This window comes from Schistocerca serialis, chromosome 11 (genome assembly GCF_023864345.2).
Source record: "Schistocerca serialis cubense isolate TAMUIC-IGC-003099 chromosome 11, iqSchSeri2.2, whole genome shotgun sequence".
Classification (NCBI taxonomy): domain Eukaryota; kingdom Metazoa; phylum Arthropoda; class Insecta; order Orthoptera; family Acrididae; genus Schistocerca; species Schistocerca serialis.
The window spans coordinates 148384642-148402446 of NC_064648.1; the positions used below are offsets into that span (position 1 = coordinate 148384642).

At 41.1% G+C, this 17805-nt stretch overlaps 1 protein-coding gene across 4 annotated transcripts in view; it reads left to right on the plus strand.

The window, feature by feature from the left end:
• The window catches only part of LOC126427392 (transmembrane protein 98-like), a 76304-nt gene that overhangs the window by 119 nt on the left and 58380 nt on the right, over positions 1–17805 (plus strand). Inside the window, exons 2-3 of one of the 4 annotated variants that reach the window (XM_050089743.1) lie at positions 73–323; positions 7025–7198. In XM_050089743.1, the coding sequence (XP_049945700.1) occupies positions 298–323; positions 7025–7198 (200 nt within the window). In that variant the 5' untranslated portion in view covers positions 73–297. The remainder of the gene's footprint in view (positions 1–72; positions 324–7024; positions 7199–17805) is intronic. The other 3 variants (XM_050089744.1, XM_050089745.1, XM_050089746.1) reach the window with 3 other exon arrangements.

Genomic DNA, 17805 nt, shown 5'->3' on the forward strand with positions numbered 1-17805 from the left:
TTTCATTACTTTTAATTTCGTTTGACTCTAAGTGAAGAACGTGTAACTGATTTGTAAAATTCAACTCCTCAGATTTGTACTGCAGGAGTGTACCTTGCTGAAATATACGGCTGACTATTGTCTAGCGCAAACCTCCCACCTATCTGATTTACGACTCTTTGTCGTTGTTATTAGATGTCCACTTCTGACACTACCCAGCAAGTGTGTGACATTGGTGACAGTAGTTACAGTGCGTGTGTTTGTACTGATCTTACAGACAACTACGGCATTTTGCACGGACCTGAATGCCACAAATAGATGTTCAACAACTCACAAGTGCCAAGGTAATTTTCATTGAGATTGTCATTTTTCATTTGACATGTTTACAAATATCCTGTAGCAAACTAAAATTCATTATGTTTCCAGCACCGTTTGCAGTAGTTGTTATGATAATTTTTGCCTTGTGCCTTGAGAATACCATGCAGTTCGAACAAATTGCAAGGAATATATTTTAAATTAGTATTTATACATTCTGGTAACTTTTTCCCATTCTTTATAACCGAAAAATATTCTAGTACATCGAGTAAATGGCAATGTAGTCACTCAAAACTAGAATGAAATTGTGACAGCGACAGATTCAAATTGTGGATGACCTTTTTATCCAGACTTACATTTGCAAGGTCTATATCCCAGAAGAATACTGGGGTGTTTCCTGTATTGCTCCAGCCACTGGTGAAACATTTTTGTAATTACCACATCGCTTTGTTTGAAATATTGTTTGTGCAGCAGAATTTGTCTGAGTACTAAATTTTGTGTATTGCTGCTTTCATTTGACTCTTGCTTAATGATATCTGAAACTAATACGACTCAGTATCTCCACTATATTGTCTTTTCACAATATTGTTGTATTCCACCCAGAATTTTCCATAGTTTGAAAATACTGATATAATTTGTAGCAGAATGTTACTTACCTGTAACCTGTGTCCATTATCATTATCAAGGTGATAGGCCTAGTTACAATTCAAATTAACTTTAGGGCAAAAATGTACTTTTGGTGTCAGTGGCTTTTCAACTGTGTGCTGTAGTTGGTAACTGTTTGTGTGGGGCATGATGGAAAGTGAATATGAAAAATGATCAGACAAGATGGTGGAACCACTGGGAAAACAATGTTCGATAAATGTTGTGATGTGCTCAAAACTACATGGCGGCGTAATGGAACATATAGTGCAGAATGTTTCATTATAAAGCAAAATATTCTGTAAAATTGAAACCGTACTCGTAGGTTCCTGTGCAACATCATCATTGGAAATCGAGACATTTTGAAAATACCCCACAAAGTTTTCAAAGCGATTGTCGGACTATGCTACAGACCAGTCCACCACAAGAGGCAGTTTTCTGCCAGTTGCATTAGTTGGCTTTGCCAACTCACAACAAAACAGTGACATTTCAACATTAACATCTACCTTGGGGTACAACCAAACTATGACATTGGAATACAAAACAATATCCTAAGAAATTCTGTGATATACTGGGGTCACATAGGCACAGTTGTAGGTAAAGCAGATGCAGACTTTGGTCTACAGGTAGAATACTGGGGAAATGCAGTCAGTCTACAAAGAAAACTGCTTTCATATCACTTGTGCAGCCCATCCTAGAATATTGCTCAGTTGTGTGGGACCCACACCAGGTAGGACTAAGGCGGATGTTGAACATCAGCCCCTATGCCTACGTAGACATGAAAGGTGAACAGCAGGTAGCACATTAAAAGCTTTTGCAGTTGCCGCTACTTATGCTATAAGATTGGCCAGTGTGAAGTAATGAGTTGATACATTATTAATTTTCAAAACTGTACCATTCACTGATGAACACGCTGTATACAGGCTCGAAAACTACAAATCAGATGGAATAAGAGGTTATAATTCCAATTTGTTTGTCTCAGAAGGGTACATCCAATGATACCGAACTCGACCTGCCACCCCAACCTCTGGATGGGTGGTGCGGAGGTAACTTTGGAATCTTCATTGGAAACCCGCAGTTTTTATTGCAAATTACAACTCTGTGGCAAAATCTCCATACATTTGTCTGAAACATTTTCTTCATTTTGCCACAGATGGCGCTGTAATCAGAGGAATAGAAATGGGTACACAATCATAATTTACAACGTGCTACTCAGTGGCCCTTGAGTATCCAATGGCACATGGGAGCCCATCTCCATGCTGCGAGGGTAGGACAGGCTAGTATTTCGCAACTTCTAATTGGAAATCCCATACACAACATTTTATTCCTCAGACATATTGAGCAGGAGAGTACTCGATGCACCACCATGGCCATGTAACGAACCACAATGTATAACAACAGACAGTATGCTGCAAGCAGAGCTCATGTATCATGCAGATGTAGAACGGATAGTGGCTCTAAATACAATAATACTTGCACAGTGTTAATTGCCTGCACACCCACCTATCATTTGGAGAACAGACATGTAAATAGACAATGAATGTTGCAATCACAGAAGGAAAATTTGAAATGATCCTGTTGTATGAAGAATGTAAGAGAAATGTTGAGGGTGCTAGTGCCTTGTATGCAGATCGTTTTCCAGAGAAAGGTAGCTCTCATTTGTTCTTTTACAAGGTTGTGAATGCCTTTGTCTGATGTCAGTGTACAGACTGCCAAAAGTAAACGAAGCAAATGTGTTACAGCAGAACATAACAAAATATCTGTACTTGCTGCAGTGCACCACAGACCACGAATAAGCGCCCAGCAATTACATTACACCACGATTCCTGTGTATCCTTGGGTACTGTTGTCACAATGCAGAATCATCATAAGTATCATATAATAAGTATCATCCGTACCACATGTCACTGCATCAAGGGGACTGATGACCTCAGATGTTAAGTCCCATAGTGCTCAGAGCCATTTCACTGCATCAAGAACTTCATGGCATTGATTTCCATAACCAAGTAGTGTTTTGTGAATAGGCTCATCAACAAACGCAAACAATCCCCATGTTCTTTGCCAAGGTACTATTTCCCGATGAGTCTGCATTCATAAACCACGGTAGTGTTGACTGGCATAACATCCCCACTGGTTCCGACAAGTTGACCACGACGTCCTTGATCGGTTAACACATGGTGTGTCATCATGGGGCGCAAACTCATTGCTCCATATTTTATTGATGGCAGTTTGAATGGACGCAAATACTGAACATTTTTAGAACAGGAAATATTGTTACTACAGCAGGATGATGCATTTTATGTTCAACAGTGTAATTGGTTTCAGCACGATGGTTACCCAGCGCATATGCAATTGAAGCATGGGAGGTATTAGACCGTGTTTACACTGATCGGTCAATCGACAGGTTGCTAGGTCACTGAATTTCTTTCTGTGGGGTTATTTAGAAGATAAAGTGTACCAGCAGGAGCCAACAGGCCATGAAGACTGGACTGACCACATCAGAAACATCTCTTCTGACATTCCTGCAGATATGCTTCTGTCTCGTGTACAGTCATTTGAAAAGTGGATCACTAAGTGTATTGAAGTTGGCAGTGCTACGATTAAACACTTACTCGATTTGGAAAAGTAGAGTCTCGTTCGTGTCGAGCCATGACCACGATGACACGTGGGGGTAGTCCCCTGTTTGATATGTTGGAGGAATACAACGTTGCGAATGGGGCTTTCCAATTAGAAGTTACGAAATACTGGCCTGTCCTAGCCTCCCAGCATGGATGTGTGGTCCCAAGTGGCATTGGATATTCAAGGACCATTGAATAGATGTCGTAAATTATGATTGTGTACCCATTTCTATTCCTCCAACTGCAGCGTGATCTTTAGTGAAACGGAGAAAATGCTTCAGGCGAAACATGTAGTTTTTTTGGTAGAATCACACTCTGCAATAAAAAAGTGGGGGTTCCCAACAAAGATTTCAAAGTTGCCTCCGATTCACAGGGTCTGGAGGACCGGGGTGGTGTTGTGTGTGGTATCATTCGATGTTCCCCTCAGGGACAAACAAATTGTAATTATAAATTTTTTTGATCCAATTTGTAGTTTTTGAAATATTTCAGTGTCTTCGCTTACAATGAACAACCTGTGTAATAGATGACAATGATAATGTTATGCAAATGATTAAAGGAAAATCTCATATAAAGATGTGAAACAAATACTAACAAAGAGATAGAGGGGCTGGCCAGTACTTAGCTCAGTACAGCCGATAGATACACAAAACAGAACAGAAAATTTACATTCTTAGCTTTCGGAACTTTGTTCCTTCATCAGGGAGGAGAGCGGGGAAAAAAGGGAAGAAGGGAAAGTGGATTCAGTTGCTCACAACCCAGGTTATGAAGCAAGAGGGAAAGGTAAACAGGGAGGGTAGCAAGGATGGAGGCATGGTTGTCAGAGGGAAGCCAAAGATATTCTACTGTTAACTACTGTGCCAGCTTCAAACCAAAGAGGATGCATACAGAAGAGGTATATAGTATAAAGATAAACACAATTATGTAGGATGAAAAGATGTGTGAATGGCTAAAGAGGAGAGGGAAAATGGAGAAGACTGAATAGTAAATGGGAGTGAGGTTGATTAACGTAGGTTCAGTCCAGGGGGATGGTGTGGTGAAAGGATGTGTTGGAGTGCAAGTTCCCATCACCGCAGTTCCGAGGCACTGGTGTTGGGTGGGAGAAGCCAACTACAACGTACGTGCCATTTGGCTATGAACATGCTTTCAGAAATCAGAAATTGCTTTGAGCAATGGAAAACTCGCATGGAGCAGTCCAACGATCATGGCATGGATGCTTTGGAGGGGATAATGTAAAATTTGTGAAGAAGTAAAAATTAATGTCGTACCCCTAATGTGGTTACTTTTTGCCAGACTTTGTACATCGAGTAATTGTGGACCAAAATAGATCAACTGATAGCTTGTTTTATATCAATGAAATATTCGATTTTTGAAAATATAATATAATTGGATAAATAAGAATCTACTCACCAAGTGGCAGCAGGAGAACACAAGTATAAAGGTATTAAAGTTTGCAAGCTTTTAGGGCCAGTGGCTCCTTCTTCTGGCAGATGGATTGAAGGGGAAGGAAGATGTGGGAAAGGAAAAGGACTGTTGATGTTTAGGAAAAGGAACAGCGTTTGCAAAAGTCACCCAGAAGCCCAGGTCAGGAAAGACTTACCAGATGGGATGAGAAGAAAGGACCAATTGTTGATGACTGCAGTGGATGAAATTTGAAAACGTGAGAGCCTAAAGGTGGATGATAGGTTAATACAGAAGTCAGTAAATGAAAGGTATAGAAAATTAAAAGGAAGTGAAGAAAGGAATAGTTTCTGTGAAGGAATAGTAGACCAAAGAAATTAAGGTAAATTAAGGCAAGTTGGATGGCGAGGGTCAAGGAAATGGTGGAGTGCAAGTTCCCACCTGCAGATTTCTCAGAAACTGGTGTCTGGGGGAAGAATGTAGATGGCACATGTGGTGAAACAGACACCAAGGTCATGACTGTTATGTTGTAGAGCATGCTCTGCAACAGGATATTGTGTGTTACCAGCGTACACCATCTGCTCGTTGTCCGCCCGCAGTAACTGAATGGTCAGCGTGACAGATAGTCAATCCTCTGCGCCCAGGTTCGATTCCCGGCTGGGTCGAGCAATTTTCTGCGCCTAGGGACTGCGTGTTGTGCTGACATCATCATCATCCTCATTGACTGCAGGTCACCGAAGTGGTGTCAAGCTGAAAGACTGGCACCCGGTGAATGACCTGCCCGACAGGGAGCCTTAGCCATACAATTAAAGAAATACCCTCTGCTTGTGTCCATTCATCCTATCTGATGACTTGGTGGTAGTCACGCCGATGTAAAAGGCCATACAGTTTTACATAATGGCTGATATATGACATGTCATTCAGAGGTGGCTCTTCTTTTGACTGCACGTGTTTTGCCAGTTATATGGTTAGTAAAGTTGGCAGTAGGAGGGTGCATAGGGCAAGTCTTACATTGGGGACAGACACAGGGGTGTGAGGCATAGGGTAAGCAGTTGAGTGCAGGAGCAGCATAGGGTCTGTCTGACAAGGTTATTGCAGAAATTGGGAGGGCAACGAAAAACTCTAGCTGTCGTGGGCAAAATGTTGGACAGAATGGATTTCATTTCAGGGCACAATTTAGGAAGTCATTGCCTTGTCTAACTACCTGATTAATACATTAAAAATGCTGTGACTTACCAAATGGGAAAGCGCTGGTAGACAGACACAATTAAACACACACACACACACACACACACACACACACACACACACAAACACAAACACAAATATCAAGCTTTCGCAACCCCACAGTTGCTTCATCAGGAAAGAGGGAAGGAGAGGGAAAGACGAAAGGATGTGGGTCTTAAGGGAGAGAGTAATGAGTCATTCCAATCCCGGGAGTGGAAAGACTTACCTTAGGGGGAAAAGGGAACAGGTATACACTCGCACGACAAACTCTTTGCCTTTACAAACTCTTTGCCTTTACAAACTCTTTGCCTTTACAAACTCTTTGCCTTTGCAAACTCTTTGCCTTTGCAAACTCTTTGCCTTGCAAACTCTTTGCCTTGCAAACTCTTTGCCTTGCAAACTCTTTGCCTTTGCAAACTCTTTGCCTTTGCAAACTCTTTGCCTTTGCAAACTCTTTGCCTTTGCAAACTCTTTGCCTTTGCAAACTCTTTGCCTTTGCAAATGTCTGATCTACCATCGCTTTCCCGTTTGGTAAGTCGTGGAATGTTTCTTTCTATTATATTCATACCTGACTAATATACTTGAGACCAAGATACTACGGAGTGACAAGTGGTGTACACCTGAGCTGTTTTTCGGAGGGATCAGGAGTACCAGTATTGAATGGGATGGCCCAGAATATCTCCTTTCGAGCTAGGCTGTTGGGGTAATTATGTTCACCTGAAGACTGAGATGACAATATATAGTTTGTTTCATAGTAGGTCATTTGTCTTGTAACTGTAGAACAGAAACATACACGTAATGTGCTGTTTATTTGGATTTGTACACGACCATTCTACACCGTGCAGTGAGATGGAGGCCCTGTACGAGCCCCCGGCGCGGCCGGTGGGCCTGGAGCGGATGGAGACGGCAGTGGCCATCGCCATCGGCGCCCTCGCCGCCGTCTTCCTGGGCGCACTCGTCGTGTTGGTCGTCGTCTGGCGCCGCCACCACACGCGCTACCTCGACAAGCTCAGTGCCGGGTGAGCAGTCGAGAGCGTTTGCGTGGCGGGAACACAACTTCTTTCTATAGGTTCTTTATAAAATCGTACATAATTGTCTTCTATTACAAACTTTTTGTGCTTCTTTCAGGTAACAATGAAGTCTTATTATATTCTTGATTGTGTTGTTGTGGTCTTCAGTCCTGAGACTGGTTTGATGCAGATATGAAACTTCCTGGCAGATTAAAACTGTGTGCCCAACCGAGGCTCGAACTCGGGACCTTTGCCTTTCGCGGGCAAGTGCTCTACCATCTGAGCTACCGAAGCACGACTCACACCCGGTACTCACAGCTTTACTTCTGCCAGTACCTCGTCTCCTACCTTCCAAACTTTACAGAAGCTCTCCTGCGAACCTTGCAGAACTAAGACTCCTGAAAGAAAGTTTGGAAGGTAGGAGACGAGGTACTGGCAGAAGTAAAGCTGTGAGTACCGGGCGTGAGTCGTGCTTCGGTAGCTCAGATGGTAGAGCACTTGCCTGCGAAAGGCAAAGGTCCCGAGTTTGAGTCTCGGTCGGGCACACAGTTTTAATCTGCCAGGAAGTTTCATATCAGCGCACACTCCGCTGCAGAGTGAAAATCTCATTCTGGTTTGATGCAGCTCTCCATGCTACTCTATCCTGTACAAGCTTCTTCATCTCCCAGTACCTACTGCAACCTACATCCTTCTGAATCTGCTTAGTGTATTCATCTCTTGGTCTCCCTCTACGATTTTTACCCTCCACGCTGCCCTCCAATACTAAATTGGTGCTGCCTTGATACCTCAGAACGTGTCCTACCAACCGATTCCTTCTTCTAGTCAAGTTGTGCCACAGACTTCTCTTCTCCCCAATCCTATTCAATACCTCCTCATTAGTTATGTGATCTACTCATCTAATCTTCAGCATTCTTCTGTAGCACCACATTTCAAAAGCTTCTGTTCTCTTCTTGTCTAAACTATTTATCGTCCACATTTCACTTCCATACATGGCTACACTCCATACAAATACTTTCAGAAATGACTTCCTGACATTTAAATCTATACTCAGTGCTAACAAATTTTTCTTCTTCAGAAATGCTTTCCTTGCCATTGCCATGCTACATTTTATATCTTCTCTACTTCGACCATCGTCAGTTATTTTGCTCCCCAAATAGCAAAACTCCTTCACTACTTCAAGTGTCTCATTTCCTAATCTAATTCCCTCAGCATCACCCGACTTAATTTGACTACATTCCATTATCCTCGTTTTGCTTTTGTTGATGTTCATCTTGTATCCTCCTTTCAAGACACTGTCCATTCCGTTCAACTGCTCTTCCACGTCCTTTGCTGTCTCTGACAGAAGTACAATGTCATCGGTGAACCTCAAAGTTTTTATTTCTTCTGCATGGATTTTAATACCTACTCCGAATTTTTCTTTTGTTTCCTTCACTGCTTGCTCAATATACAGATTGAATAACATCTGGGATAGGCTACAACACTGTCTCACTCCCTTCCCAACCACTGCTTCCCTTTCATGTCCCTCGACTCTTATAACTGCCCTCTGGTTTCTGTACAAATTGTAAATAGCCTTTCGCTCCCTGTATTCTATCCCTGCCACCTTTAGAATTTGAAAGAGAGTATTCCAGTGAACATTGTCAATAGGTTTCTCTAAGTCTAAAAATGCTAGAAATGTAGGTTTGCCTTTCCTTAATCTAGCTTCTAAGATAAGTCGTAGGGTCAGTATTGCCTCACGTGTTCCAATATTTCTACGGAATCCAAACTGATCTTCGCCGAGGTTGGTTTCTACTAGTTTTTCCATTCATCTGTAAAGAATTCGCGTTAGTATTTTGCAGCTGTGACTTATTAAACTGATAGTTCGGTAATTTTCACATTTGTCAACACCTGCTTTCTTTGGGATTGGAATTATTATATTCTTCTTGAAGTCTGAGGGTATTTCACCTGTCTCATATATCTTGCTCACCAGATGGTAGAGTTTTGTCAGGACTGGCTCTCCCACGACCGTCAGTAGTTCCAATGGAATATTGTCTACTCCGGGGGCCTTGTTTCGACTCAGGTCTTTCAGTGTTCTGTCAAACTCTTCACGCAGTATCGTATCTCCCATTTCATCTTCATCTACATCCTCTTCCATTTCCATAATATTGTCCTCAAGTACATCGCCCTTGTATAGACCCTCTATTCCCTCCACCTTTCTGCTTTCCCTTCTTTGCTTAGAACTGGGTTGCCATCTGAGCTCTTGATATTCATACAAGTCGTTCTCTTATCTCCAAAGGTCTCTTTAATTTTCCTGTAGGCAGTATCTATCTTACCCCTTGTGAGATAAGCCTCTACATCCTTACATTTGTTCTCTAGCCATCCCTGCTTAGCCATTTTGCACTTCCTGTCGATCTCATTTTTGAGACGTTTGTATTCCTTTTTGCCTGCTTCATTTACTGCATTTTTATATTTTCTCCTTTCATCAATTAAATTCAATATTTCTTCTGTTACCCAAGCATTTCTACTAGCCCTCGTCTTTTTACCTATTTGATCCTCTGCTGCCTTCACTACTTCATCCCTCAAAGCTACCCATTCTTCTTCTACTGTATTTCTTTCCCCCATTCCTGTCAATTGTTCCCTTATGCTCTCCCTGAAACTCTGTACAATCTCTGCTTCTTTCAGTTTACCCAGGTCCCATCTCCTTAAATTCCCACCTTTTTGCAGTTTCTTCAGTTTTAATCTACAGTTCATAACCAATAGATTGTGGTCAGAGTCCACATCTGCCCCTGGAAATGTCTTACAATTTAAAACCTGGTTCCTAAATCTCAGTCTTACCATTATATAATCTATCTGAAACCTGATATTCTTGATTACGTACATGTATATTCAGTGGATACCAAAAGGGCAGCCAGATGAAACCTGAAAATTGTTTAGTAAACACAGACTGGACTCGTATAAGTTGTTACTTTTTATTTCTGGATGACTGGTTTTGATCTACTAAAGAGATCATCGTCAGCCTTACATTCCTGACGTGGAGCAGTGTTCTCAACACTGGCACAGATGGCCCTACTCCACATCTGGGATTCCTACTACCACCGAAGAATGAAGGTCTGGTGATGATCTCTTTAGTAGATCGAAACCAGTGATCCACAATTGAAAAGTAACAATTTATATATGTGACTATGACTGTGTTTACGAAATAATTGCAATACTAATACGTCACTGTTTCCTGGAAGAATGTTTCAAAAAACTGAAAACTATACACCCACCGAGATGGGACCATGTAATGGTTACATTCGAAGGTAATCACCACACAGATTTATACAGTTACCTCACTCTGATATGAGATTATCAATTCTTGTTTTGTAGACTGCAATCGTTCACTGTTGGATCTGCAACTGCTCCAACTCTTGCACTGCCTTTTTCGACTGAAATTGACGTCCACGCATTTTTCTTCAGGTTGCCAAGCTGTGAAAATGGTGAAAGGTCCATGCTTTATCTGGGATGTGGTAGTCATTCCCGGATGTTTTGACTTTATGGTGCGCCGCAGTTACTGCAAAGTGTCTTCGTAGAGTTACACATTGACTGTGGTTCCACGTTCGAGGAACTCGACAAGCAGAGGATCCCTGCAGTGGAAGAATATAATTGTGACTTTATCGGAACTTGTGTGTGCGGCTTTGAATTTGTTTGGCAGAGGAGACGTGGAATGTTTCCACTATTGGCTTCGTCGTTTTCCCTTTGGCTGTCGAATTGCTGTTTTACGGAATAGTCCTGTGGCACAAAAATGAGCGACTTCACACTGCCAGTCCGATGAAGGCTTGCTTCTGAGATTTGGTTGGGAAGCACTGCAACATCCTCCATACAGTGTGTAATTTTCACTGTGTGATTTTCACATCTTCAGCTTTCTAAGGAAGGACATACATGTACATCACTTTGTCTGATGAGGAAGTGCAAGAACGGGTGCAGTTTTGGATCCATCAGTGGCTGATCGCATTCTACAAAACAGGAGTGGATCATCTTGTCCCCCAGTGGGATAAATGTGTTAATACATGTGGTGATTACTTTTGAATGGAGACGTTCCGTGTTCCCGTTCTGGCGGGTGTTCAGTTTTCATTTTACTGCCCCTCTTAGATGCCAGATAAATCTGTGTGGGCGATCGCGTACAAAACAAGAATTGATCGACTCATCTCCGAGTGGGATAACTGTATAAATCCGTGTGGTGATTACCTTTGAATGTAACCATTATATGGTCCCATCGTGATGGGTGTAGAGGTTTCAGTTTTTTGGAAAATTCACCTTGACAGTGTGCTCTGAGACTCCATACAGCATTGGTAGCTCCATGCAGTACCTGCAGTGATGCGGGTACACCTGCTGATAAGCTCCAAATGCTGCACACTGTCCATGGAGTATCTCAAGCAAATAATAAGACAGATATCTGTAGTACTAAGCAACCTGGTATCACTTGCAGGTTGCCTATCGAACAGCTTTCAGGAGCAACAAAAATTTGGTTTTCAATATTTTGCGCTTATTGATAAACTTTAAAAAGTAGAAATGGTGCCATAATCTGCTCATTAAGAGGTGTACTCTACTATTAAAGTTTTAGCACAATAAGTGAAACATCACAGTTAGAAATTGTGTATAGGTCTAGAGGCAATGCAACTGACAGCTCGCGCGCACACACACACACACACACACACACACACCAAAATAATGAAAGGAAAGGAAGTTTATCACTTAGTACATTTTCACTGTTCACACAGTAAATTTTCAGCATCAGAAATTTCAGTTTATTACTTCTTTACTGCCCACTTTCTTCACAACACAGTTTTTGCAGACAGTATCCGCAGTTAGCACTGAATGTACTGTAAAATTATATCAGTGTATGACACCTAGTTCAGGATTCATCTTATCATACACATTAAGATGTGTGAAAAACTTGCTTCTGCCTCAGATAGAGTGCAAATTAGTTAACCTGTGTATATTCATTCAGTATTTCATAATGACAGCACTTAGTGAGTTCCAGCAAACTTTAAGCATAACTTCAAACTTCTACATGTTTTCTCACTTACATGCTTAACATAAAATATTTACCATATTATCTTATTTGTAAAGTAATAAGATTTTTGAAGCTGTTTTATAGATAGGAGTTTGACTCTTTGAAGAATTGGGGGTTTACTGACTTGAAATAATACAGAATTTTGCGGAGCAGGCCCGTAGGTCCGCAACACCCGTGAGGCCCTTCCAAACTCACTCGACCGACGGTGCGGGTTATGCCTCAGCCAGTCCTTACTATAGTTCCTAGCTGACAATGCAATAGGGGCCCACTGTGTTTCGACCTTCCTTCTGGAAAGCTAGTGTTACCATTCTATTTATGGGAACTGGTTTGTTAACACAAGGGGAATTGTTGAAAAAAAAGTAACTTTTCTAAATAGTGCAGCTTAAAGAATAACAGTTAGAAGCCCATGTAATGCTTATCATCTTTTAATAGATCTTTCGGGAGTAATTTTACGCATGAACCACAGCTTTTGGTCACATTTTTTTCTGAGTTGTATTTTGTGATGCAAATGAAATGAAGCATGTTAATTATTTTTCTACACTAGAGGTACACATGTCTTTAAAAAGTAGAAGCTTGATTTTTTTCTGGAAGTTCTTTACACTATCATGTTTAAAGTAGACTTCTAAAAAGATGTTGCTGTCATAAATTATCATTCAAAAATATTTTTAATGATGACTATCAAAATTATCAGTAATTAACCCATAGTTTTTCTTTAGTCTAAAAAATGTGTGATCTTCAAAATTAAGTTGTAAGAATAGCATACTGTTGGTTAAGTATGTTTTAAAGCAGAATAAAAAATATTCAGCCCTCTATCTTCAATAGTTTTTAACAGGTGTTTACCAGAATACCAAAAAAGTGAACTTTTGGGAAATTCAAGTTAGTTAAAGCTTGTTTCTGTACATTAATGCATGCCAGGTCCATATAAATCTAGTTTCTGGTGTTGTTTGTCTCCCATTTCTTTTTCAGAATTCTTATTCGTGCTTCATTGGTGGCTTCCAACACTGATTTCTCTGTTTCAAAGGGTCCCCTAGGGTCAGTGTTAATTTAAGTTCTTTGTATATTTAGTCCACAGGGCACTTCAATCAATTTTGTAACCTTGAACCTTGACACTACACCATTGTTGAGACATAACAGAACTTCCTATTTTCAAGCTATGTAGTCACGCCAGAACAGTTTTTGTTTCTTGTTACAATGTACAGTTCTTAAAACTCTCATTTGGATTTTGAATCCTAATGTAATTACTTCTCTACAACCTTGGTGTCTCTAAGACATTAGAGACTAAAAAGTAATAAAAACCAAACAAGTGAGAGAAATCTGTGCGACTTGCAGGTGTCATAATGTGTGCAGACACTTTTGAATTCCTCTCATTTTGGGGCTTCCTTGCGTACAATTTCCTCTAAGAAACTTTTTCATGTTGAGAAAACTAAGGGGGATTTTTATGATACAAAAAATTAAAAACTGATTATTTGACACTTAGCCACATGCCAATCCCGTAACATGTTTGCTTTTGTCACCGACTTGCGGAACAGATAGAGGGTGGGGATGGAGGTGGAGTTCCTGCCAAATTGCCAAATATACACCGAGGTGTCTATGGATTCATGGGGGTGGGGGGGAGAGGTTACAGACAGACAGTCATGCAAAATACTTTTGAACACGTTTTCTGAAGATTATCTTGAGGAGCTAGCTCAGCAGCATACACGCAGTGGAAATATCTTAGACCTTGTAGCAACAAATAGGCCAGACTTTATCGACAACGTCAGTATAGAAACAGGGATTAGTGATCATAATGTCTTTATAGCAACTATAATTATAAAAGTTAGTAAATCAGTTGGAGTAGGAATTAAAATCCTTGGAGAAGAAATAAAAACTTTGAGGTTCGCCGATGACATTGTAATTCTGTCAGAGACAGCAAAGGACTTGGAAGAGCAGTTGAACGGAATGGACAGTGTCTTGAAAGGAGGATACAAGATGAACATCAACAAAAGCAAAACGAGGATAATGGAATGTAGTCAAATTAAGTCGGGTGATGCTGAGGGAATTAGATTAGGAAATGAGACGCTTAAAGTAGTAGATGAGTTTTGCTATTTGTGGAGAAAAATAACTCATGAAGGTTGAAGTAGAGGATATAAAATGTAGACTGGCAATGGCAAGGAAAGTATTTCTGAAGAAGAGAAATTTGTTAACATCGAGTATAAACTTAAGTGTCAGGAAGTCATTTCTGAAAATATTTGTATGGAGTGTAGCCATGTATGGAAGTGAAACATGGATGACAAATAGTGTGGACAAGAAGAGAATAAAAGCTTTCGAAATGTGGTGCTACAGAAAAATGCTGAAGATTAGATGGGTACATCACATAACTAATGAGGAGGTATTGAATAGAATTGGGGAGAAGAGGAGTTTGTGGCACAACTTGACTAGAAGGGATCAGTTGGTAGGACATGTTCTGAGACATCAAGGGATCACCAATTTAGCATTGGAGGGCAGTGTGGAGGGTAAAAATTGTAGAGGGAGACCAAGAGATGAATACACTAAACAGATTCAGAAGGATATAGCTTGCAGTAGGTACTGGGAGATGATGAAGCTTGCACAGGATAGAGTAGCATGGAGAGCTGCATCAAACCAGTCTCTGGACTGTGAAGACCACAACAACAACAGTAAATCAGTCAAGAAGTCTAGGAGTGTGTTTCTGCTAGGTAGAGCAGATAAGCAGTTATGATGATGACAAGAGGAGGCTAGTAGAGATTCGTGAATGTGTGAAAAGATCTCGCAGAGAACCCAAAAAGATTCTGGTTGTAAGTGAAATCGCCAAGTGGGTCTAAGACTTCCATTCAGTCCCTTGTTGACCAGTCTACTGTGGCAGTTGGAGATAACAAAACAAAAGCCAAAGTTTTAAATTTCATGTTCAAGAAATTGTTCACGCAGAAGAATTGTACAAACATGCCATCATTTGACTATTGGACAGACTCCTGTATGGATGACATAGTAATAAGCATACCTGGCATAGAGAAACAACTGAAAAATTTGAAAGCAAATAAATCATCAGGTCCGAATGGAATCCCAGTTTGATTTTACAAAGAGTACTCTACGGCATTGGCTCCTCACTCGGCTTGCATTTATCGTGATTCTCTCACGCAGCATGAAGTCCCAAGTGACTGGAAAAAGTGCAGGTGACTCCACTATATAAGAAAGGTAAAAGAATGGACTCACAAAATTACAGGCCAATATTACTAACATATGTTTGCTGCAGAATCCTTGAACAGATTCTCAGTTCGAATATAATAAACATTCTTGAAACTGAGAAGCTTCTGTCCACGAATCAGCACGGTTTTAGAAAGCATCGCTCATGTGAAACTTGGTGTGCCCTTTTCTCACATGATATACTGAGAACTATAGATAAAGAGCAACAGGCAGATTCCATATTTCTAGGTTTCCAGAAAGCATTTGACACGGTGCCCCATTTCATGCTGTTAACAAAGGTACAAGTGTGTGGAATAAGTTCACAGATATGTGAGTGGCTTGAAGACTTCTTTAAATAATAAAACCCAGATTGTTACTCGACAACGAGTGTTCATCAGAGATAGTGGTATCGTCAGGCCCCAGGGAAGTGTGAAACGACCGCTGTTGTTCTCTGTATACATAAATATTTTGGTGGACAGGGTGGGCAACAATCTGTGGTTGTTTGCTGATGATGCTGTGGTGTATGGTAGGGTGTCAAAGTTGAGTGACTGTAGGAAGATACGAGGTGACTCAGACAAAATTTCCAGTTGGTTTTACGAATGACAGATAGCCCTAAATGCGGAAAAATGAAAGTTAATGTGGATGAGTAGGAAGATCAAACCTGTAGTGTTCAGATACAGCATCACTATTGTGTTGCTTGACAGATTCCAGTCGTTTAAGTGTCTGGGAGTAATGTTGCAAAGCAGTATGAGGTGGAATGAGCATGTGAGAACAGTAGTAGGGAAGTTGAATGGTTGACTTTGGTTTATTGGGTGAATTTTAGAACAGAGTGGTTCACCTGGAAAGAAGACTGTATGCTGGAGGCTGGTGCGACCTATTCTTGACTACTGCTTGAGTGTTTGGGATCCGTACCACATCAGATTGGAGGAATGTATTGAATCAGTTATGGGGCAAGTTGCTAGATTTGTTACCGGTAGGTTCAAACAAGATGTGTTACAGAAATGCTTCAGGAAATCAAATGGGAATCCCTGGAGGTTAGGCGACATTCTTTTTGAGAAACACTGTTGAGAAAATTTAGGGAACTGGCATTTGAAGCTGAATGCCAATTGATTCTACCGCCGCCAACATACATTGCACGTAAGGACCAAAAAGATAAGAGAAATTAGGGCTCATACGGAGGCATATAGACAATAGTTTTTCCCTCGCCCTATTTGTGTGTGGCACAGGAAAGGAAATGACAAGTAATAGTACAGGGTACCATCTGCCATGCACCGTATGGTGGCTTGCAGAGTATCGATGTAGATGTTACCCACAGATTTCTGTTGTTGGCTCGTTGACTGTGAGGATGAGGGGGCTAGTTTCTCTACAGTTGAGTCCCTCCAAATCTTGGGTGAGGTATGCCGCATGTCACATCTTAAGATCCCTGTCCACAGTCAAAGTTATATCTAAAATTTGCTCTTATCTATCTGCAGATTTGTTAGTCAGTCCAATACACAATCCAACAAGTATCTCAGTTTAACCTCACTTTTGAAGCAGACGCTATAGAAAGAAGGGTCCTTTATTGTATGACTATATGATAGCGGAACAAACACTGGTAGCAGTTACTTCTGTAAAATATCTGGGAGTATGCGTGCGGAACGATTTGAAGTGGAATGATCATATAAAATTAATTGTTGGTAAGGTGGGTACCAGGTTGAGATTCATTGGGAGAGTGCTTAGAAAATGTAGTCCATCAACAAAGGAGGTGGCTTACAAAACACTCGTTCGACCTATACTTGAGTATTGCTCGTCAGTGTGGGATCCGTACCAGATCGGTCTGACGGAGGAGATAGAGAAGATCCAAAGAAGAGCGGCGCGTTTCGTCACAGGGTTATTTGGTAACCGTGATAGCATTACGGAGATGTTTAATAAACTCAAGTGGCAGACTCTGCAAGAGAGGCGCTCTGCATCGCGGTGTAGCTTGCTCGGCAGGTTTCGAGAGGGTGCGTTTCTGGATGAGGTATCGAATATATTGCTTCCCCCTATTTATACCTCCCGAGGAGATCACGAATGTAAAATTAGAGAGATTAGAGCGCGCACGGAGGCTTTCAGACAGTCGTTCTTCCCGCGAACCATACGCGACTGGAACAGGAAAGGGAGGTAATGACAGTGGCACGTAAAGTGCCCTCCGCCACACACCGTTGGGTGGCTTGCGGAGTATAAATGTAGATGTGGATGTAGATGTTTTGTTTTGACACTAGTGGGAATGACTACAAATGCAGACAAAACATTTCTAAAATTGACTTTGGTCCTGTGTTTAAAGGAGGAGGAGGAGGAGTAAAAGTATGGGTGATTCAGGGACTGGTTTAAAATGAGAAATATATATACACGAAAAACTGTTGAAGGACATACTACATTCGGAACCTGA